Here is a 24,064-nt window from a genome sequence, read left to right as displayed (position 1 = left end):
GTCAACAACCCAACATTTTTTAGCGACACACTCTATCCAAAATCCAAGCACTTTACAAACCTTGAAAACATTACATTAAAAGTAAAAGTGTTTTCAAGGACCTCCATCACCCATAAGAATTCTGTATTTAGAATATTTTCACTGCTTTACTCTGCCATGAGGCAGCCTTTTCTGATGGGAAACTGCTGCTACATACGCCAGATATTGCTCTCTCCAAAACCAAATTGAGTTTCAAGAAACTAGTTGTCCTTTATACTCTGTGAAAATCAGTCCATACATATTCAGTGTCCGGGTGCGGGCATGCCCTCAGTTAAGAGAAGCAAAGAGGGGCCCCAGCATGAACACTGAACAATGAACTGCTGAGGACAGGGTCGGCACAAAAGGAATTTTAGCCATTCAGAAAAGAGCCACCTAAAAAAATAAGCAGTTTAAGTGTATGCAATATTTAGAATATTTTCACCTTGCCGTCAGACAGCCTTTTCTGACAGGAAACCACAGTTATATATGCCAAATATCGCTCTCTCCAAACCAACCAAACCCCATAGGTGAAATCAGTAATTTAACATCACTGAACACAGGAGTTACTGGTCTACTACTACCTCAATCTCTTAGTTAGTGTTTTTGTGTGACTTCAGTGTTTTAAAAGGACAGTTCTGATTTACCCAAACCTCACAATAATGCAAACAAACAAACTAACAGATCAAGGCAGCTGTAGATCATATGTTCTTCGAAGGAAAATTTTCTGGTTTTGCCATTGGAGTTTGGTTTGGAGTGAGCGATATATGGCTTATAGCGCTGGTTTCCCTACCAAAAATGGCTGTCCAATGGCAAAGTAAAACACTGAAAAAATTCTAAATACAGAATTTTTATGGGTTCTGGTGGTTCTTGAAAACACTTGAAATTGAAGTTTTCAAGGTTTGTAAAGTGGTTGAGTTTTGGGAAAAATGCAAGGAACTGCTTGAAATGGTAATGGCACTACTTTCATAATAAATTGCTCTTTGACTGTGTAGTTCACTTTTTAGATAAAGAGGTAAAATGTCAGAAAAAGCCCAATTTCTGTTGCCTTTGACACAAAATGAAGACTACTCCACTCGTGTTTTCCTTCAATTTGCCATCCCTTTATAGAATCCTATCATGAAACATACCATCTGATTAAATGTGATGAAAAAACGGGGCTTAATCATTTTAAGCATATATAAAGAACATGTAAGTATGTGAAATTACCACAGCTGTAAGGTGCTGGAAGAGCTTGAAAATACACCTTAAAAAATGCTTAAAAAAGTGTTTGAATTTGACTTTGGAAAAGGTCTAAGTACTGTGTAAATATAGCATACACTTAAACTTACTTAAACTTTGCTGACCCTGTGCACAGCAGTTCTTTGCTTAGCTTCTGTGCTCAGCTTCTGCTTCTCCTAAGTGGGGATATGTTGACCTCCATCCACTGTAGCTAATGCACTGACCATCGATAAGTATCTCGTACAACCCCAATCAAATAATCCAAACTATCTCTTTAAAGTTAAAGTTAAACCCTCACATGAGGATGCTTGTTCTATTCAAAGGTCAGATGGGCAGCGTAACTCAAGAGAAGCACTTCTTTCTGCTCTTCAGTGACATAACCAGTCAATCACATGCAGTTGAGCCTCAGATTGCTCACATGCCTCAGTGAGCCTTCTAAAATTTCTGGTACTCTTTTTTTCTACCTCATATCCACTAGATGGAGAACTTGCTGCTTCATAGCACTTCACTGCACTCATGCTGCTTCATCCTAACCATGAAGACTAAGACTATGAAAAATGTTTTCTCCTCTTTGGAACAGCAGGTGTCATGTTGCCTTTTATGACAATATAATGCTTGTAATATAATACCATTACTCTCTAGAAGTGCCAGTGTATGCACTTATGTCTGCAGAAATGCAGCAGCTCAGTAAAAGCTGGTGAAGTCTGTGGATGTGTCTGTAAAGACGAACACACAGAATCAGTCAAAATGAGACACTAGGTGGCACTGAGGGTTGACATTTAAGCCTTTGTAGCCCACGGTTACCGTTGCTGGGTTGTGAGCTGGCATGCAACCTAATATGACCCACCTTTAAATCAGTGGGCACACATGCTTGTTTAGTTGAAGTGCTTTTTCATGATGTAGTCACGTTATTTTAATGCACAGTACAAAACAGTAAGGTTAGGTTTGTAGAAATGTTTCTTTCTTTCTTTCTTTTTCTTTCTTTCTTTCTTAATTTCTTTCTTTCTTTCTTTCTTTCTTTCTTTCTTTCTTTCTTTCTTTTACCACCATTAGAGGGAGACATTTAGTTCACTGTTAACAAATACCAAACTGTATAACTTCATTCGTAATTGCTTACTTGATATGGTGAAATATATGTAGAAGATTTATTTTAGTTAACCTCTACCACTCTCTCTCCCGGCCATACACCCATTTTTGTCATTTTTAGTGGGGTACAAGGGGCTTTAGGGGGAGATAGTAGGTCAGCAGTATATATCACAGAGAAGTGGAAGCTGATGATTAATTTGAGATGCACTTCAGCACACTATCAACTTCTTTTCTTGTTAAACATGGTATTCTCTTTAGATGCCATGTTCAGTTTTCTCAGTGTTTAAAGTGTATAAGGGCTTAAACCATTATGATTGAAGTATATGGTGGCCATCCACATGCTCTATCATTTCTGCAGCAATTTTTAGGTTGACACCATTTAATACACAGATTTGATGCAAAATTTAACCACTTTTAGCCACTTGAGAATAAATTAAAATGATCCAGAGTCCCTCCAAAATAACACATTAAGACACAAAGACTTTGAGAAACATCAAAGAGGAATTCATGCTGTGGCTTGGAATCAAAAACTTTTGACATTTGGAGATTGAAGAATGAAGAATTAAATTTTTCTGCAATCAGATGGCAAGCACTTCTGTTTTGGGGATTGCTCACAGATCCCCTTTTATTGCCCATGCATGTAGGAAAGCCATCAATCCTCTAAATGTCCCAGGTCTCTAGTTTGTGGTTGTGTAGTTTCATGAGGCTTTGATTATCGTAGAGCAGTGGTTCTCAAACACTGAGAAGTCCTTGAGGGGGTTCCAGGGTGTCCCCAGCAATAAGGGGAATAATTTATTTTCACTGTAATTCCATGCACAAGTAACACAGAGACACTATGAAAATTTTTCATATACTAATTTTCCTCTATATTTATTTAGCACCACCACAGCAAGGAAATTGGCACCACTGAAATATGTATAAACATTGTAATTTAGCGTAAACAAAGTGTCATCAAGATGCTTCAGAAGTAATTAGTATACAATAATTAAAAAGATTTTTAACATTAGAACCTCAACTTTAACTATAACTAGGACCCAGACAGTAACAGATATGAGACAAAGACAAAATTAATGCACAAAGTACCACAGTTGTATTAAAAGTAAAGAAGACGCACTGTGCACTTTCTGTAATAAAACATGTAAAAGTGAACTCAATTGGGGGTGGTATAATTTCTGTCAGTTTAGTAGACCTTGATGTGAAAAGATTTGAGAATCACTGCCCTGGAGGTCTCAAAAATGTATTTTATACAGGGGGTTCAGAAAATGAAAATGGCTATCTGGGGACTAACACCATCACACGTGTACAGTTGGGCTCAGTGAATCCACAAGAGTCTCAGCTTTCCAGTCACTCCCAATTTATGCAGTTCCAGTACTGTTTAGGACTGCATGGGATTGCCATGAAGACTGACCCATAGAGCACATTTTCATTCTGATATCTTGAAATGAGAGGTCAAGGGACCTGTTTGAAAATGGTTATTCCAGTTTTTACCTCGCCAAAATATAACTTTTCAGCATTATTTAGACCCTATCCTGACAAGCTAGCATGACATGTTTATGGTTATCTAGTTGCAAATCACAGTATTATCACAGTCTGAAAGAGAATAATGTCAAAGATTTTAAAGCATTAACAGGCAGATATCCCTTGAAAAGGTTTTTCTTAATTTCAGTGGGACTCTCCTAGTTTAATAAAGATGTCTGTCTTTTCTATCATACCCTGTATCTCCCAAGGTAGGTCACATTTTTGCTGAGAGTATGATGAGGTCTTGATGATGAGACGGGCAGCGTCTGTCTCCACAGAGTTATGGCTGTTACCCAGCATTCTCTGCATAGTATATATTTGGCTCTGAAAAAACAGTGACATTGTTTTGATACAATTGTTCAGAAAATCACACCCACCATCAAAAACCAGAGAATAGTTTTGAAATATCTGCATTCAGTTTTATAATTTGTCTTCACTGATACGAGTGATGACACAATGATGAGAAAAGAGCAAAAGACACATCATTATACTGCATCTATGATTAGGCTGATTTTGTTTATCTGAAAGGAGACAGAGGCTAAAAGAATAAACAGTCTGTCAGCTAGTTCACTAATTACAGGGTACCTTTGCAACTCTGCCAATGACATTTGAAACTTTTCCATGATGATGATGTAAGATAATTTCTGAATTGCTGATTCAGATTTTCACAGAGAAGCTACACTTTTATGCATGTTAACTTGAATACATTACAATACATTAATATATTACTGCAGTGGGTATTATGTCAGCCATTAATAACCTCATACATTAGGCTGTTCTGTCACTTTTTGAGGTATTTGGCCTAATTGATTTTCACCAATTAACATTCACAAGGCATGAAACGTGATCTCAGTTGCGTTTGGATTAGAATTCATTGGTCACCAGCAATGAAACACAACATAATGCAGCATTTACAGATTAGAAGCAGCTTTGACTAAACACACTAAATGAATACTGTTACAGAAATGCCAGTGGCAAAAATAATGTGATATGATACTTGTTAACAAAAAAAAAAAATTACAAATAGTTTTGGAATTGGTCCAGTAGATCTTTGAAACCGGCTGTAACGGGTTAACCGTGGACCTGTAACTCCCATGTTCTGCAATTACTGTATTTGCAAATGGAGTCTGGTGGCTTTGAGGACAGTGATAATAACAGCTGTTTCTGGTTAAACAAAAATGATCTTCCTCATTACCAAAAAGGTTGGTATCTGCAGTCATCTTTCCATTACGTTGTCAGACACTTAGAATAACAATCTGAGCCTGTCAGTAGAAAAATTAAGCACTTTTTAGTGGACATACTTTGATGAGCACATTTACCCCTGGGGATTATATTGCAGCTATTGCAGCCCATTTCACGGCTGCCTGCTGAAGCAGTCTACTGGACCAATACCAAAATTTTTGTGCCGGTTCATTTAGGGTCCAAAATTTGTAAACAAAAATATACCTGCAAATACCCCAAACAGTTACATTTTAAAGGGAACAGCCAATATCTAGTAGGAGTTGAGGTAACCTAAAAAAAGCACTAAGGGTGTGTTCACACTAGCACTGATCAGTCTGATTGAACTGAACCCCAGAGCATTTACCTCCTTGGTGCGATAGGTTTGGGTTGGTGTGAACACTGGACTCAATTTTGATGGAAGATATTCACTGAGTATCGGACAGGTGGCACTGACCTGTGAGCTGATCTACATTCCTTACTATCACATTTTCTATTTGTAAATACCACGCTAAGCAGTGCAACCTGAGAGGTCATTAGCACTTTTCTTTCTTTCTCTGCATTAGCATGTAATGTAAGGGAAATGTGCTGCCAAATGACATGTTTACATTCACCTGGAGTGAAGAAATGTGCTAGCCATCTCACTCATGGTGTAACAATAAACCAGCATAAGATGTTTAAAATTACCAACATAAACTCCCAGCAGTGCATCATGAAAGACTATGCAAATTAAGACTGCTGCATATGTGACTGTCAAAAACACCCTGATGGTTGAAGAACACTGCTACACAAGTTACATTCTACAAACTAAACAAACTTTCCAGGTTGTGAAACTCTGACTGGATGTGCATTGACTGACACAGAACTTTTTACTATTAAACTGAAGATTAGGATGGGTTTGTTGTCTTTTCACTTGCTAGTGACCAAAAATCAAAAGACATTTCAACCACCTGACTCGTGTTTACTGTTTCTGGACTGTCCCAAGTTTTGCCTTTTTGAACCCAACATGACCAGCTCATCCTCACATAGGTTTAATACAGGAACCAGAACACTAGCTGTGAACCTGCCCTCAATGTAAAGGTGATGAAAATGATTGGAAATTGATCAGTCCTGTCATGTAATATCAGGCATATATACACATTACTGTTAGCATTAGTGCTGAGGTGAGATACTTTTAGAGCTTCATTAAAACACACTTAACAGGTTCAGTGGCAGAATAATATTTCACATGAACAAAAACAAGTGTTTGCCTCTTTGAACACCATATTGAGAGAAAGGTTGCTGTTAAATTTATCAATGAAAAACAAACATTAATACATGTTCTCATCCCCTCTTCAGCTTCTAACCTTTAAAGTTGCATTGTGTGGTGCACCTGTATGGTTTTCACATCACGTTCTTTATCACAACACACAAACACTCACACGGTCTATGTTTTACTAAATTATTCATTGGCGTAGGCTCCACCTGCTCTTGTCCTTGTGTGACACAGGCTCTAAATAAGCAACGTGATGAATAAAAACCACACATAGATGAATAGGAATCCACAGGAAAATCAGAGAGTGCTCTCATCTCGTCTCATCCTCCGACTGAATAGTGAGCGGCTGCCTCCTCTGTTCTTTTGAACTTGTCGAGGTTTTGGCACAAACATGCTAGAGACGGAGAGCGCTGCTACGCTCCCACCAGAACAACTACGCTTAATTTTACCGAGGTTAAAGTTTTCTTTCTGGATGCTGCTTTGGGAAAGTTCTCATCTCTTGGTTCTTTAAAGATGCTAGGGCATATGCTGCCCTATTTTCCAGTCTTTTACTTTCTCCATAAATATATTCACTGAAGCTGTAACACTTTAGATAGGATTAAATAGAACTAGATAACTGACCAAAGGCTTTTTACATGCCTTGTAGCCTAAAAATTGCCTCACAGAGATATTAAGTATCCTAACATTCCCTGTGATGTTTAATTTGACGTTTGATTTGAAGTCCATCTCTCTCCTCTGACTTTATTATTACAATTAGCTCTCATTAGCCTGAATCCTATTTGTTGGCTTTGTGACAGCCACTCCAATCCATCCTGCCAGCACCCCACTACATAACTGGGTGGTTTGTTTTGCCTTGTCAATGTCTTGCCTTACAGTTTTAATAACTATGAACTCAAAACATCTCAAATATGGGGAGCTATCAAGAACCTGGCATAGTTGAGATTAAAATGTTTTCAAGGTAAAGGATGTCTGGGCTCCATTTGGCCGTGTCGCATTACTGAAAGGACAGGAGAGGTGTTTAAGCAACATATATTTCTATCAGCTGATTATCAAACAGGCAGGCAGTCAGTCAGTGTAGATGTTGTGCCAACATCTCTTTTTACGGACAAGTTGTACAATTGACCCTTGTCAAGTCCCACCCCTTTTTGCCTTGTGCTCCAGTGACAGTACAGCAAGCCCTCATTCAGCTTTCTCCTTTCCCTGTAAAAGCAACTTTGAGGGTCATATCTTAAGTTAGCTAATGTTAGTAAAACACTAGCTGACTAGCTTGCTACTGACTGATGTAGATCAGCTAGCTGGATAGTTAGTGTTTTGCTAACATTAGCTAACTTAAAGGGATAATTTAGCCAAAGATGAAAATTCAGTCATTACCTACTCGCCTTCATGTCGTTTGAAGGTCAGGTTTAGTTTTTAGTCCACAAAACACTGCTGGAATTTCACAGGAAAACAGTGTTACTGAATCTCTCAAACACTTTAAGTGACCAGTTTTCAAAAGGAAAACACAGCTGAAAACATCAAAAACAACAACAAAAAATCCCTCATAAAATACCTCCATACTGCTCCATAATCAGATCATTTAGATCATTTTCATTTTTGGGTTAGCTATCCTTTTAAGATGTGAATGTGGCTTTTACATATCCCCCAGCAACATCTTTTAACTATATTCCAAAAAGAAAAAAAAATAGTTTCATCTTAGAAAAGCCCAGCAGATAGTACAGGAAACATGAAAGCAGGAAGTTGACTGACATCAGGCTTACTCAACTGTCTTGGAGTGAAAAGGACGGGACTTGGGAAGGGTCAATTACTGAACTAGAAATAGGTGATGGAAAAAAAAAAAGGAAGAGCCGAGTTATAGTTAATCATGTTAAACTACTTTCTGTATGCAACCAGTCCCACTATTAACACAACCAAACTTTAACAAAGTAATTTCCTTTGACAGCTTTTATAGGGACAGTTCAGGGTCAGTTGTATTTTGTATTTTTGGGTGAATTGTTGACAATGACAAGCAATAAACAATCCATGTCCTTACTAAACTTTTTTGTTGCCATACTGTGTTAACCAGAGCGGGTGATTAGTCCAGTAATTAATTAATTAATTAATTATTTAATTAATTATTTAATAGGCAGAAGATTCATTAGCAACTAATTTGATAATTGATTAATCCTTTCAGTTATTTTTTTCAAGCACAGATTGAAGGCAGTCTCTGCAGCATCTCAAATGTCAAGAGTTTCAATCACTGTTGATTAAACATCTGAGTTTTTGGGGGGTGTTGGACAAGTAGTTTAAAGATATGAGGAGAGCTTTTTTTTAGGTTTCATAGACTAAACAATTTTTAATGAAAATAATCATTGGTTTCAGACCTAATGTTCTTGTCCCACAAGCTGTTAATTCAGGTCGGCTTAAGCAGCAAGTTCTGTTTGCCAAATTGAAATGAGAGTAGAAACCAGCCAGCACAACCAGGTCAGGAGTCCACCCATTATTAATACTCCAGCTTCACCTCAGTGTACAAGTTCCTTAATTCTTCTAGTATTTCAATGTTTTCCAAACTGATGTTACTAGTCTCTTTATGATGAGAAAAAAATCTGCTGAGAGTGTAAAATTGATCAAAGTGGAAACATTCAGCACTGCCACAACCCTCTCCACCCATATCTCCCTCTCTCCCTCTCCACCACCACAATGTGGAAACTGCTCCTCTCCCTCTCTCTCTCCTCCTCCCATTCTGTGCTCCGCTATGCTCTCTCACTCTCCCCGCTCTCCAGAGAGGGGCTCATTCAGACAGATGTAACACAGCGGTAGAAGCCTGAGCTGAGCTGGCAGGCTGCAGGGGCCAGACCAGAGCCAGCAGCTCTGACTGGAGAGAACAGCGGAGAGCAGACGGCAGTAGACATAAAAACAGTAGTCGTCGTAGGAATAGTTTCAGTAGTTGCACTTCAGTTACAGAGCTGGCTTGTGCCTCAGGATATGGGTGTGTTGATCCAGGCGCTCATCACCCTGTGAATTTAACATGGACCCTGACACCAGCACCCAACCAGAATCTCCACAGAATGGTGAGTGTGAGATTTGAAGCAGGAAAAGATGTGAAAAAAGTTGAAGAGCATGTTTGGTGAACAAGGGAATTGGGTCACATGGTTTTCCCGTTAGCTTGCTACTATGACTCGGCGCTCCATTTGGCTCTAAAACTGTTGAGAAGGGCCTCTGTGGTCAGATGAATAGGACTTCAGTCTGTTCTGTTGGGTAGGGGGTTAAGGGGTGAGGGGTGCTACATGGCAATGTGATGAAATCAACAGCCTGCTAATGACATTTGGCTCTAATGACCTCTTCGTGATGGCTTTAACAGGATTGTAAGGTTTTTTGGACTTGCTCTAGCTAAGAAAGTTCCAAATTGTATGTTGAATGATGTCTTCTGCTGTTTTGGTGTGAGCTTCGTGAAACAGGAAGCTCTCCTCTTCCCTTTGAATGGAATAATCAACCGTGGCACATGCGAGGGCCGTGGGTGTACCATTTCTGCTCAATAGCAGCTAGATAATTTGAAGGTTACGTGAATCTGTATATTTGTATGCTGTGCAGCGGTTGCAGCATGTGGGTGTTTGTGTTAGAGCGGCACGAAAGAATGAAAGTGGGAGAGGGGAAGAGAAGGGGAGAGACAGAAAGAGAAAGAGTTATGTACACAAATAAATCCAGGGGGATCTGGACGGCACTGTAGGCCAGTGAGAGTGCTCACTCTTTCTCTTCCCCCTCATTTTCCGCTGCCTCTTTTTTCTTTTTCTCCTCCGCTGTTCCAAATGTTAGAGCCTAAACTAGATAGTTAAAAGGCAGAAAAAGTGGTGTATTATTAACTGGGCCAGAAAAGACGGTGTTTTGTCTTCATGGCCGATGGGAAGGACTCTGCTGCACTGCTGATGAAGAATGTGGTTAACAGAATGAGTCAACAGAGAGCATATTTCCAAGAGACCATAGTTTCTCTACGCCAGCGTCTAAGCCACACTGCTTTATGCGCTGGGCCGTCTGCCACAGAGAAGATGGAGAGACAAAGAAAAGGGAAAGAAAGACGAAACTTCACCACTTTTATCCGTCTCTTGAGACGTGGAAGTTCTGTTAACAATCTAACTCAAATAAGTAGGAACAATGGAGCATTTTCTCACCTCCACAGTAACGTTTTCTAACATATAGTGTCAACTTCATACAATGATTGACTCCTCTCAACGAGTCAGCTGGCCTCTCTGAATGTGCACAGTTTCAGAAGATATAAGAGAGAATATAAATAGAAAAGTGAGAGCAGAAAAGGCAGTAATCTGGTATCATCCGATTACATTCTCACCTCGAGCTTGCAAGCCTCAGGAGGAGTTCACGCTTCCTCAGGCTCGTAGGCATCAATTTACACTCCCTCACACACACAAACACATACATGCAAACAAACATCATCGCTATGGAGCAAACCCATTCTGTGCATTTTATATGCATGTGTTTTTTTCATACATTACACATTGCTTTGTGTATTTAAAATAGATGTTGATCTGCTGACTGCATCTAGTTGACTATTATAGCACAGACACTGTAACTGAATCTACCTATTTCCTGTTTACATGTACAGAAAGCAGATGGTTGCCAATGCTGGACATCCTCTCCTACTTTATAGTAGTTAATAGTCTGAGTGGCAGAGGTGGCACCAAGTCCCAGGTTTCAAGTCTTTGCACTCAAGTCTGAAGTCAATTCCCAAGTCAAGACTGATAAGTCTCAAGTCCTGAAGTTAGAATTTCGAGTCCTAGACAAGTCATAATGTAACAGTGAGTATTCAGCCTTATTGATTTACAAAGTTACTTAGCTGTTACGCTCACTTTGCTAAGCATTAGTGTTACAGACTAGTTGAGTCTAGGGGTTTTACTTATCCAATAGTAGCACTAACCTAGGGAGAACTGGACCAGTTTTCAGGAACAGAGAAACAGCTGGGAGGTGGGTTAACTTACTGAGTACCAGGCTAGCAGTTAGTGGATCCCTCAGTCCAGGCCTTGACAGTGCTGGTCTCCTTTCTGAGTGGCAAGCTCTGCCTTGGTTCTTCAGTTCAGTTTAGGTTGGTATTGGATGGATCCTAAAATCAGTCTGACTCCTGAGATGATCGTCCAGTCAACATTTGTCGTCTTCTTGAGAGAAAATCATCCTATGAACTGATCTTTGCAGGTCTTTGGTGATTTACTGCTGGCTCTGATGTAGAGTTATACAATATACAATATATAATATGTTAAAACAACCGGGTGTTGTCAGCCCATTAATCGACGATTTGCAATATATCACACTTTTTTTAAAATAACATAATTTAAAATCTTTGGACTTGGGGGAAAGTGTCAAGTATTTATACTTGTCTAAAGGCTCAAGTCCAAATGAAGTCATGAATCAACTCTGCTGAGTGGTATTTCTACCAGACAAGCTAAGATAAAAGTGGTCTTGAATAACTTGAATAACTCAAAAAACAGTCACATATGTGAACTCAGTCCGCATCTTAAGTCTTATTTTCAAAAATCTAGAGTTGTGGTTCACCCAACAGTTTTCTGAGGGATAAGGTGAGAATTCCACTACAAGTATGTCTATTTCCAAGCAGCCATGCCTTTATCAGACATCAGAATGAGCACATCTACTTATAGGAACACACAGAGATGGGAGGAAGTTTGAGGAAGGGAAGAAAAAAGGGAGAGGCTGAGAAAAGTCGTCATCCATGGCCTTCATTGACATGTAAATAGGTCTGCATGTTTTTGTCCTAGTTGAGAAAGGTTGAATGCCTGCTCATGTACTGGAGGAGAAAACACAGGGACTGTTTTTTTGTGCGTGAGTGTGTGTGTTTGTACAGAACTTTTATTGGACAGGAGGATTAAACCAGTTGAGATTCCTTCTCTTTCGCTATAAGGCATCTTTGCGAAAAACAAGGGGCTTTTCTCTGGTTTTCCATTTTGGGGTGAATTAGGGTTTCTGACTACACTTCTAAAATTCCCAGATTTCATCCAGATGAAAGTGTGGTCTTGTGGGTGAAAATGCTGCAGGGCTTTGTCTTGAAGAATGTTGGGCTTTTAATAAAAGATTTATTCTTGCTTGTGTTGTCATGTGCTAAAATCTAGCCAGACGCTGGGGCTGGGCGGTACAGGCTGTGTAAATTTAGCCACTGGGCTGTCAGCTTATAAGTTTTAATCTAGTTTTAAGAGAGGAAACACTATCTTGCACCAGGCCTGACAGTTAAGTCAAGTTCATTCTGGTGTACAAGAGACTTTCTTCATGCTATGAAGTTGTGGCCTTGGCAGATGATTCCTGTCGAAAGCATTTAGAGATTGATAAAAAAACACGATGTTTAGTCTATCCTGTTTTCCAGCTATAAACATTTTCATGTGTGTAGGCTTGGTGGTGTGTTCCTGTTTCTGTTTTTGGGAAGCAAATATAAATTTTAAACATTTGGTGGGGAAAAAAATGTCAAAATTAGGTCATTCTGGCTCATCTCACTTTTTGTAAGGGCTATTTCTGAGTTTCAGGGACTGAAAGGGGTTTGAAGTTAGAGGTTAGACTGGCCACACACTCCTGAGAAAAAATATCTGGGTTCTAAACTTGCTAGATGTTTGACTTTCTTCAGTAGCAAGTTACTAACTCAAGACGTGTCGGCCATATTACCAAAACATTGAGTTAAAACAAGCATCATCAAAGCTTTTTAAGTTAATATGACAAAGTAGTTACTAAATAGTTGCTAGACATCTGGCAGTTACGGAATAATACTATAATTTAGTCACATTTCTGGCCCACTGATGAATCCAAGTCCAATATTCACTTTCTTTTAGCTCTGTTTTTGGTCTCCACCAACTCCAGGGGGAAACATCTGGCTCTTCAGCTGCTAAATGCTCCACTGTGTTCAACAGCTAGTCACTAACTTTTGTCTGTCTACTATTTGGTGTTGAGCAATTACTGCACAGTGGGTTTTGAGAGATGTTTTGCTGAAAATAGGTGCCTGCTGGGGCTGTAAACAACACTATGAGAGCAGTGAGTGTGAACCTAAACAGTTGTGGTTGGACAGCCAAACATTTGTTTTAAAGCTCTGTAAAGCTGAAAATAAATTACAGACTCAGGTGATAGGTAGGTCTAATTCTCTGTAGGTCTATCACTATGAGAGACCGTTAATGTTGTCAAATTGCTTTCATATTGTCATTTGATGCATCGTTAGAATACAAATATTGTTTTAGCTGCTTTAAAGAACCAATGTGGAGGGTATTTAGCATCAATGTTGGATTTTTGAGCTCAAGTTCAAGCAGACTTTATTTCCCCCCAAATAGAAAAATTTGAGTGGCCAAGGTGCAGAAATACACTAAATGGTAATAAAAACAGATTAATGGTCATAAAACAGATAAAGACCAATATAGCTGTGCTATATTTAGCTGTGCTCGGCCAATATCGGTCACCCTTCCATTCCTAATGTCAAATAGAACCTATGGTGACCTCCAGGTGTTTATACACTGATGAAAACATACTTGAGTATTGAGTATTTTATTTAACTTCTGCCAATCAATACCTGTAAATCTTACACACTGGATCTTCAAGGAAATAAAACACCATACTAACTCAGCCCAACTTTTATAACCATTGACATTACTTTTAGATTCCTCTTCTGTTTGCAGGTATCATGACAAATGTTTGTTTCATTTTGTTTGTTTACCCGTTTTCAATTAAAGTCAAAAAGTGTGGCTGCGATGGAGGAAAATGTCCCGTATACAGTAATTGGGTTACAGAAGTTTTGTATAAACTATTATTATTCTGTTTCCTTTCAATGCCTCCCTGGCCAGTGGCCGTTAAGAACAAAACATAAAGGTCAGATTTAGAATTGATTGTGCTCTAATGTCAGTTCTGATTTCTGGGTATCGATGCCTCCTGAAGTAGACTGCCCCACGCTGTCTTGTAGGGCAGCCAGTCTGTCGAAGGCAGTTTTAAACTTATGTTCCACAGTCAGCCTCTTCTAATGGGTTTCTGACCTTACTGCTCTAACATCATCAGAGGCATTAAGAATATATGAACAAGTGGAAATAAAAAGCCACACTGCTTGCCATGTTCCTCCAGAGGTCAAGGCAAGTGGTACTGGATTTGCTCAGCTGGAAAAGAACATCAGGAGTAGTTTTAATTAATCAACTGTGTTCTGGCAGACTTAACTAAACTCTTTCTGATGACATGTGATTTGTGGCTTAGATGTAAATTTTGAAAAATGAAAATCAAACATTACTGTTACCATTACATTACCATTATCAGTACTTAGCCACAAACTTCTCAGAGTTTGCCACTCTTAAGACCTGTTGTCATTCAAATTGTGTCTACATTCAGCTGAGACCGATTGCATTTTACACTATCTTTAAAAATCTTCTCAAATGCATCTCTAGTGGATGCTTGTGATGTGATTTTGCTTCCGTGCTCGTATTTTATCTGTAGGGATGGTTTCTGAAGTCAGAGGGGAAAAAAAACACCAATCACACACATTTGTGAAGAGGATCATTGGGCTATTTGCATAATGGATGGTACTACAGTGAAAAACTGAAAATGAGAAAGAAAAAACTTGAAGCAAAAAAGGCATGAAAACGCAGGACAGAGAGGGAGGGGGAAAGACCTTCATGGTCTATGTTTGGGAGCTTTGTTGAGCTATATATATTTACTACAAGCTTGGCTGGGTGGTCCTTCAAAGAGGTCAAGGATACACACGTTTGGATAAATGTATCCCTGTGTCCAAATGTAGCTAGAACAACCAGGACCTGATGTGTTCTCAGCACAATTCAGGGGCTTTCATATTTTGTTCTGCAACATATTTGCATATTTGTTCTGTAACTTTAAAAAGCCAGCTACTGGTGATTTTTTTCAGAATGACTAAGAATTAGCGTGAGGAACTATTCAGGAAGCATTTGGGCCTCTTATACAGTTTTGGCCAAATTATCCCAGGAACTGAAGAACTAAACTCAGGAACAACTCAAACCCACAATACAACTGACTGCTTGCTCTGAGACATCATTTCTGTTTGTGGAGAAAACACAAAGCGTGCATAGATGAGCTTGAAGTCATCATGTTGTTCTTTGTGATTTACGATTACATGATTTGTGATGGCTGTTGTAACAGAGACAGTCTGAAGACGATGCACCAAGATGTCTGTCTCCAGCAACAGTAATCTGCTGAGTGTCATGCTGTGTCTTTGTCTATTGTAGTACGTGATTTGCCTGTTTATAGTACATAACCATAATGAAGCAATTAGCAAAAACATTAAAATGAGCTTGCCCCGTAAAGAGAGACGAAGCAAGCTAATTTTACTGTGCTTTTTTTTTTTTTTTTTTTTTTTAGCCTGTCTGTATAACCAGGCCTGGAATTTCATCATTTTAGGGGCAAGGCCTCTTGGCCTTTGGTGCTGCCAGTATTTGAGGACACGAAGGCCAAATGCCAGGGCAGCAAGGCCACAAATAAAACAATAATGTTAAATCCACAGAAATACTGAAACCAACTAAAAGTTTGAGGATGATTTTACTTTTATTCGTTTTCGTTTGTTAACAGTAAGTACATAGACAGGGGACTTCAGTCAGAGGTCAATCTATATAATGATGTCATACTAAATAGAGTTCAGTATATGGGTTGGCATCTCAAAATAATGAGAAACATTCTTGACACATTGATAGTCATTTCATTATACTTTTTCTCATTATTTTGAGATACTAACTCAATATGTTGAGAAAGTTTTTCATTATAATGACTTACAGGACCATCTTTTTGGCAGTAATGAGCTTCCATAGAGAGACAGCATCTGAATAGCAGCACAATGAGAATACAGACGTTTCATAGAGGAGACGAGGGTATTTAAAGGGGCAGTTCACCCCAAAGTCAAAAATACATATTTTTCTTCTGGTGTGTAGTGCTATTTATCTACCTAGGTTCTTTTGGTGTGAGTTGCAGAGTTCTGACTGAGTTATCGACTATAGAGATGCCTGCCTTAATTCCAATATAATGGAACCAAATGGCAGTCAGCTTGTGTTGCTCTCAGCACCAATTTAAAACCAGTGTCTCTTTCCAAAAATCATGAGCCAGTTATCTAAGATTGTCCCCACACCTTGTTGTGAGCAGTTTCATGGAGGAACTATTTTCTTTCTGCTGTAGAATCCAATGGAGCTCCTTTATTTCCTACTAGGAAAACAGTAATTTCTGCTTGTTATAATATCTGTGGATTCTCACCAGTAACTGGGTCATAATATTTGGTTTTGAATTTTGTCACATGCATTTCTTTTGCTTTGAGCACAACAAGCCAAATGTCATTCAGCCCCATTATTTTTTTGAGAGAAGACAGACTTCTCTATGGCAGAAATCACCAAAACTCTGCAACTCACACCCAAGAATTTCTGACAGATAAATAGCACTGCAGGCCAGAGGAAAATATGCATTTTTGAAATTAGGGTGAACTGTCCCTTTAAAGCAGCAGCTTTCTAGCAGTTTGTTACTGTTAATAGATACTGCAGTCTGCAGTGTAAAACAAATTGTAGAGAAGCATTAGAAAGTTTACATCACGTCAACACTTCACACGCACGCACACACTTTCTCACGTTCATCTTGAGCACTTTGTCTGTGATCTTTGAGTCTGAGTCACACTTAAACAGCTGGGTGGTTTTCTAGCAATTCATTCCTCAAAATCCAATCACCCACTTATTAAGTGTGCATTGTTTCACTTGATGTTGCCCAATTAGAATCTCAACAAAAGATAGTGATGTTTAAAACCTGTTTTGACAGGAAAGAGGCAGAGGAGAAAACGATGAATCAGCTGGGGCAGTGCGGGTGGGGCATTGAGGACACTGTGGCAGCAGGATGTATAATTTTTTGAGGGGCATAAGGCCAAACTGACAGGGCACAGCGGCCATGGCAGTTGTGGCCACTGTGACCTTCCTGCCCTGTTTATAACTGTCATGACTCCAGCTTGATACTTACTGCCCCACTGAAAAACTGCTACTTACTAAATAAGGAGTAACTAAACCTTGTGTAGGCTTCCTTGGTTTGAAATGGTGGTAAAAAATGAGTTGCGTTGAAATCCTAAAAAGGTTCCAGAAATCATAAAAGGCCACTATTCATCACCACTGAAATTCAGGACATCCCATTGTAGAGCTGCATCCATTAATCACTTGAAAGAAAATTGGTTGCCAACTATTGATATTGTTTATGATCATTGATCAATCATTTCAGTTATTTTTCAAACAAAAATGTCAAACATCTGTTGTTTTCAGCTTCTTAAATGCAAATACTTGCTCATTTTCTTTTTCATGTGTGGTAGTAAATGAAGAGTCTTTGGATTTTAGACTGTTGGTTGGAAAAAAGAAAGTTGAAGAAGTCACAATTTTTTTGACAATTTATAGACCAGGGTTCAGCATTGATATTTTATTTTTCACTTGCCCAGTTGGACAAGTGGTTCAGAAATCTGCTTGCTCAAAGTCAGTTTTTATTAGCCCCAATACATTTTTTTTTAATTTATTATCAGTCATATAATGGCTTCAACAAGCCATGTTGTTGTGGTGTCCAATCCTTTCTTATGTTGAAGAGCAATTGTGTGAAACATCATATGCTGTGATAATCAATTTTTCAATTACCTGACTTTCCTCAGTGTTCATGTTTCATACAAGCAATGATTAGGCCTCGATGGAGGGGTTTTCAGCAGCCCTCTTGACTGACATTCAAGTGTCATATTATCGCCACTTGTTACGGCACTCCAGCAACTTTTTTTTGGAAACTTGATGTGTCTTCGAAAAATGACCATGTTTTACCTGCCTTGCTCTCATACATATGGAAAACTGCAGTACATAGTTTGAGTTTTTCCCAAATCGTTTAATGCCACCGACTAAATTCCTGTTTCCAGGATAATTGAAATGTTCGCTTGTGCTTCAGCTCAAAACTTTCTCTTCACTTGCTGCTATTTTCTAGTGAGCGGTCGATCAATACTGCACATGGGCAACTTTTGGCAGAGATGAGAAGGGAGTACGATGGCTCACTCCTTTGCTATTTCATTGTCAAAATGTTTTCAATTCTTCTTTTACCAGTTGCCCAGTCAGACAAGTGAGTTTATTGATTTGATTTACTAGCCCAAAGTGGCATTTAACTTGACCTGGGCAAGTGAGAAATCCTTATCGTTGTTAATGGATATATAGATTTTTTTCTTTGATGCAGCCCTAGTCTTAAACATCACACAAAACCCTACCCCTAGTCTTAAAACTGATATGACAACCAGTTATAATCTGCATCATTGCTTGTTTGACAAATTAGTGACATTCATTACAACGCAGCCTCCACCTTGACAGTTACTGCCCCATGAAAAAGGCACTAGGTACCATAAGAGCAGAAACTTGAACTAGCTCCCTCTGATTGAAATGGAGTTGAGTTGAGTTCCTGTGGTCAAAGAAGGCCACTTCTGACTCCTGTGTTCTCACACATAGTTCCTGACCAACTCTATTCTGGATTTACACAGTAGTAAAACTTCTTTGTTTTTCTCAGTCATCTCCAATGTGGCAGTTTTATTGTGTTGTCAAGTTGTACAGACTTCAGAAGTGCATGAAAGTTAGCATTTCCTTCATTTTGTCATGACAGAAACACAGAACTGCATTTTTGTTCACCAAAATATAAGAAAACATAGAAGATTGCTAACCAAAAGATCCACAGCTGTGAGGTCCGTACAGGGGAGATGGCACATGAAAAGTTCATCAAACACTGAAAACTAGTCGTGTGATGGTGGATATAAATAACACTGTAAGAGCAGAGCTAAGCAATAACCTCAGAGAGCTGACATGCAGCCAGCAGCAACAGTGGCACGACTCCATTTGGCCCCATTTGTCAGACAGCCTCCCTGATGAGAGACTGTCAGTCAACGGGGCACTGCCGAGGAGGGACGGACAGAGGGAGGGACAAGACACAGAAAGAAGCAAAGTATAATGTATGGAACAATAGAGATTTAGGGAAAATTGGAACGTGTAGGCCTACATAAATGTGGATTCTGCCATTGCTGTATGCTATGTAGATTTTAAGCATGTTAGTGTAGTGTGTGGGTGCTTGTGACTGCAATCGTGTAGTAGTGTGTCCATGGTATGTTTTTGCTTTCGAAGAGTGTGATGTGTGTCTAAGTTGAAGTGACTGCGAGGGCAGAAACTGAGCCAAACACAGCTATGAGCTTGTTACACGCTCACAACAAATTTATGTTGGGAATGTGCTTTTCATGTCTCTGTAAATCTTATGTAAATGTGCCGGTCCCACACTGAGCAGAGAGTGCCAGAGTGGTGAGGGAATGAGATGGGGAAAGAAGTGTTGGAAAACATCGACAACCATGTGAAAGGAAACTGGTGAAGTCAGAAAGTGCATAAACATCAGCAGACTTAAGACTTCTCCTGGGAGATTCTAATCAGTAGGATGCTAGCATGGCAAGATAAACTGATCTTAATCAGTGTTATGTTTATCTCTCCCCATTGTTTATGAGGTTTACCCAGTTACAGATCTGTGATTTTCCACCTGAGTATTCAGTACCAATGCTGGTGGGAAAAGACAGTAATTTGAGCCTGAGAGTGAGTGTTGAAGCAGCAGTAGCATAAAAGTTTTAGAAGTTTGATTTGCAGTCTTTGGTAATCTACCTGCTTTGTTTTTTTGTTTTTTTTTACCATCACAATTAAATCCATTCATGATCATGAGGTTGACTGCCAAAAACGTTACACCATAAAGTTACAACATAACAACATAAGCTGCTCTAAAATGTGTGCAAAATTGTCACCTGTGAATATGGAAGGCTATGAGGTAGACAGTACAAGGCTATGACATGACAACATAATGCATAATCTAACCAGTTAATGTGACCCCATGTTTTTATTTAAGGTGTTAAAATTAAGGTACACTGTTGGCAGTTTCTTAATTATAAGCTTAGACCGATATATGTTTCTGTAAGTCAGAGCTAGGCTGAGGCATAAGCAAACTATGTGATTGTTTTGGGCCTCATGTGCCACGAGAGGCCCCCAAGACACCTTGAGGTTTTTTGTAATATATTTTGTAAACTAGACAGTAAGCTCTAAGCTAGAACTACTAAAATTGATAATGGATGTGTTAGATTTGCATGTGTGGAAATTATCAAGCATTAACAATGGTCACTACTAGTACTGGCACTGAGGTACTGAGGCGGTGGGGGGCCCCCAAACCCAATTCTGCTGAGGGCCCTATAAAGGCTTGGGCCAGCCCTGCTCTAAGTTTATTTAGAGACACTTTCGTCAAAGAACTGACTGTGTATACCAACAGGTTATGCTGATTGATTTGGCAGATAAGACTCTCAAAGAATCCAAGCAGCATCAAGGAATGAAGAAGTAGACCTAATCCTCCCAGCATAACAATGACGCACATGATCACATGTATGTAAAGTTAACAATAGCTCATATGGGGGAGGTTTTAGGTGGTGGAGGGAGCTACAGTGCAGCAGCAAACAACATTTGCATGAGAGAAGCAGTAGTGTTAAGCCTTTTTGACTCATCTTGCAGACATCCTGCAATATTGCCTAAAAGAAGTTCCGTCATTATGCTTTCTTTGCATTTTTTCACTAAACCAAACAGCGCCAGCATAAAACTGCCTGGTTCTTTTGCTCGCTAATGGCAGCTTACAGTTAGCTAGTAATGCAGCAAGTAAGGTGTGAAAAGGTATCTGTCCATTAGGAAACGCTGTGATTAAATCACCAAGAGTTTAAGCTGAGTAGCCAGAGGACATCAAAGGGGAAATGAGGAAACATTTTCTCAATAAGATATGATCCAGTTTCACCCAAATCAGTGAATAAAGTTATAAAGTTGTGCTTTTGTCCGGTGAGGACTGGCTCTGGAAAACACTCCAGTCTGCTCTGGCGAAAGGATGTATTCTCCTTCCATGCTCAGGCAGCATCATGAGCAAGAAAGCATTTCATTGTATGCCCTCAAGTGCAGGATGAGTCATCGAAGGTTTTTAATCGTTTTCCAGGAAAAAAACAAGCTCTTTAAAACATTTAAAAATATCTGTGAATATCCACAAAATTATTTTTTGTTGTTGTTGAGCCAGATACTGGTGTATAGGTGACATATAGTCCAGTACATATGTGATAAAACTGCGTAAACATGGGAACTTTAAAGGCAGAACAATAATCTGACCCTAATCCTTGTTTTCATGTTTTAGAAAAAGGGCCTATTGTTAGAATTTAAATGCTCTATCTAAACTGACACAATGCTCCATTTATGACGAGGCACTGAGACTTTATTGGATTATTGACTGTAAAAAGTGACAGAAAACATATAAAGATAGAGGCGTTAATGATTTGTATCGAAGTAAAACCAGGAACTTGGCAGATATGTGGTTTGAATGTTGGAGCGCTGGGCCCCAGGATGCTCCGGTTCTACCCTTTTATGAGTTGAATTCCCTTTGGAATCTCCCCACAAAAAGCACTTGCTGGCATGGTAGGCATGGTAGCAGCCTGACCCCACGTGCCGCACACAAGTGTCTTTGTCTCCAAAATGGCAGTTGTTGGCATTCCTGCCTGTCCCCATGTCCAGCTCGTCCTGCTACTGAGATACACATTCTTTTATTCCTCTGCTTTTACCGGCAAGAGGAAACGAGTGGAACTGAAAGCTGATTTGATGTTTAATGTGTAAATGTGTGTCTGACTCAGCGTTTTCAGGAGCGCAGTGTCATTTTATTATGCATTAAGTTGAGCCTCAGCGCAAACATTTTGGATGCTTTTTTTAGCACCCGAGCACTCAACAGACTATACAATGACAGAATTACTTCTAGAGGCAGATCATTAGGATACAGTAGATGCACATTAGACAGATTGTTTGTTTCCTGTGTTTGTTACTGATGGCTCTTTGGTCTCACTGCCACTTTCCATTCTTTGTTTTCTGCTTGTCCCTGGTATACAGTTCTGTCTTGTCTTCATCTTTCCTCCTGTACATTCTGTCTTTTTTTCCATTTTTGCTATCACGCTCTCTGCTCGATTCCTCCTTCAAATTCTGTTTTAGCAGTAAAATAACTCCTGTTTCTCAAGGGAGATCCATCTGAAAAACTCTATCCTTGATGAGCATTTTACTCCCAAGAACCTGTGCCCAGCTGCATAAAATCACTTGGGGTAAGATTTCCTCTTAAATTTTCATCTAAGGATGGCTTAGGAAAAATGAGTTGCATAAAATCACCATTAGGATTTCCTTAGGATGTTGAAAGGGGAAAATCCTTTAAACTTTAAGTGTTTGCTCTTAGCTACTTCATTACCTTACCTTATGTATATTGCTAGAAGGTCGTAAGTGACCATTTTCCTCTGAAAATTTTAAGGGACCCATACCAGTTTATTAAAAGTGAAAAAATTAGTGGAACATGAGACAGCTAAATTTATGGTGATTGAAGAGTACAAAGTGATGCCAAGATGTATTTTTTGAACAGGGAACACCCACTAGACACTATGAGCTATGCTAGCCACTTGTTACCCTATGTTCACACTACTGGCAATTTAGTTACTAAATGACCAAATGTGGCCAGCTACATTGTTGCCGAGTCACCAGTGAAGTGTTGCTCAAGCACTCAGCGACATCAATGAATGCTTGGGTGTAGAGTCAGCGAACATGAATTATCAAACCTCAGGTTTTTTTGTTGATTTTGCTGTGAGAAAATAGCGTAGGGTTGGATAACACTGAAAATTGGCAAACACGGTCATTTTTCTCCAAATTTAGGATTGAAAATGTTGAGGCCTATTGTGAATTGGATCGTGGTGGTTTGCCATTTTTACTGGGCTAACAGCATGAATAAGTCTGTCTGGGTTAAATGTACTTTGCATTATCTGTTTGTGCTGTCCATATGAATCTTCTGCCAAGCTTGACTTTATCTTTTTCTATTCTGTTTGTTGTCTGTTTTGCTGAAGCTAGCTAACACAGGCAAACTAAGTGTGGTAGCTAAACTAGCTAACATTGACAATAATGCTAGTAACGTGAGTTACGCATAACCATAGTAACTACAGTTGACATGTGCTGTATTATTACAGTAACTGCTGTGAAAGCTTTAATCTAAACACTTAGGAAAGAGGATACTCTAAGAGGCTTTATGCAACCTTCCTCGGGGAACCTCCTAGCTTTGGAAAATATTTTGTTCAGCGAACAATCTTAAGTTTGAAACTTAAGGTGATTTATGCAACTGGGCATTGACTTCAATATGCTCCTATGCTCAAATAGACTGAACAAACACAAGATGAAACATAGTCTTCACTCCGCATGTTCTTAATTTTTCACACGTTCTTTGACACAAACACACACAAATCGACTCGGGAAAATAAACAGGGACAGGGAGGTGAGGGATTAGTGAGACAGAAAGGGAGACAAACAGATAGGGAGATAAAAGGAGAGGTGTGTCAGAGTTGTCTATAGGACTGGACGTCACTGCTTCAGTTTTTGTCCCACTTTGTAACTCTATAGCCCACATACCAAAGTGCTCACTCACTGTGTCACTTCAGCCGCTGGGTTTCTGTCTTAACCATTTTAACTCTCACTCCCACTTTTTCAGGTTTTTTTTTCTGGCAATTGTTTGTTGAAGGTGGAATTAGTCTTTAAACAAGCATTGTAGTCTTACCGGTTTAACCTCAGTCAACTCTAAAACCACCAGGCCACTGCATACTAATGTGAACAGTATGTGGTCACCACTAATTACAGTGAGTAGTATATTACTGTAAGGATAAAGCAGAATAAGAAAAGAAGAAGAAAGTAACCATAAGGA

General features: G+C 39.3%; 1 protein-coding gene across 6 annotated transcripts in view; it reads left to right on the top strand.

The window, feature by feature from the left end:
* The window catches only part of dab2ipb (DAB2 interacting protein b), a 215,355-nt gene that overhangs the window by 7,773 nt on the left and 183,518 nt on the right, over positions 1-24,064 (top strand). For 2 of the 6 annotated variants that reach the window (XM_084745335.1, XM_084745334.1), the window contains exon 1: positions 9,106-9,360. The exons of the other annotated variants lie outside the window; for them this stretch is intronic. In XM_084745335.1, the coding sequence (XP_084601461.1) occupies positions 9,318-9,360 (43 nt within the window). In that variant the 5' untranslated portion in view covers positions 9,106-9,317. Of the gene's footprint in view, positions 1-9,105; positions 9,361-24,064 lie in introns of those variants that run through there. 6 annotated transcript variants of the gene reach the window in all.

Source organism: Lutjanus erythropterus, chromosome 20 (assembly GCF_056507025.1).
Source record: "Lutjanus erythropterus isolate fLutEry1 chromosome 20, fLutEry1.hap2, whole genome shotgun sequence".
NCBI lineage: Eukaryota > Metazoa > Chordata > Actinopteri > Lutjaniformes > Lutjanidae > Lutjanus > Lutjanus erythropterus.
This window is presented reverse-complemented; position numbering and strand designations above follow the sequence as displayed.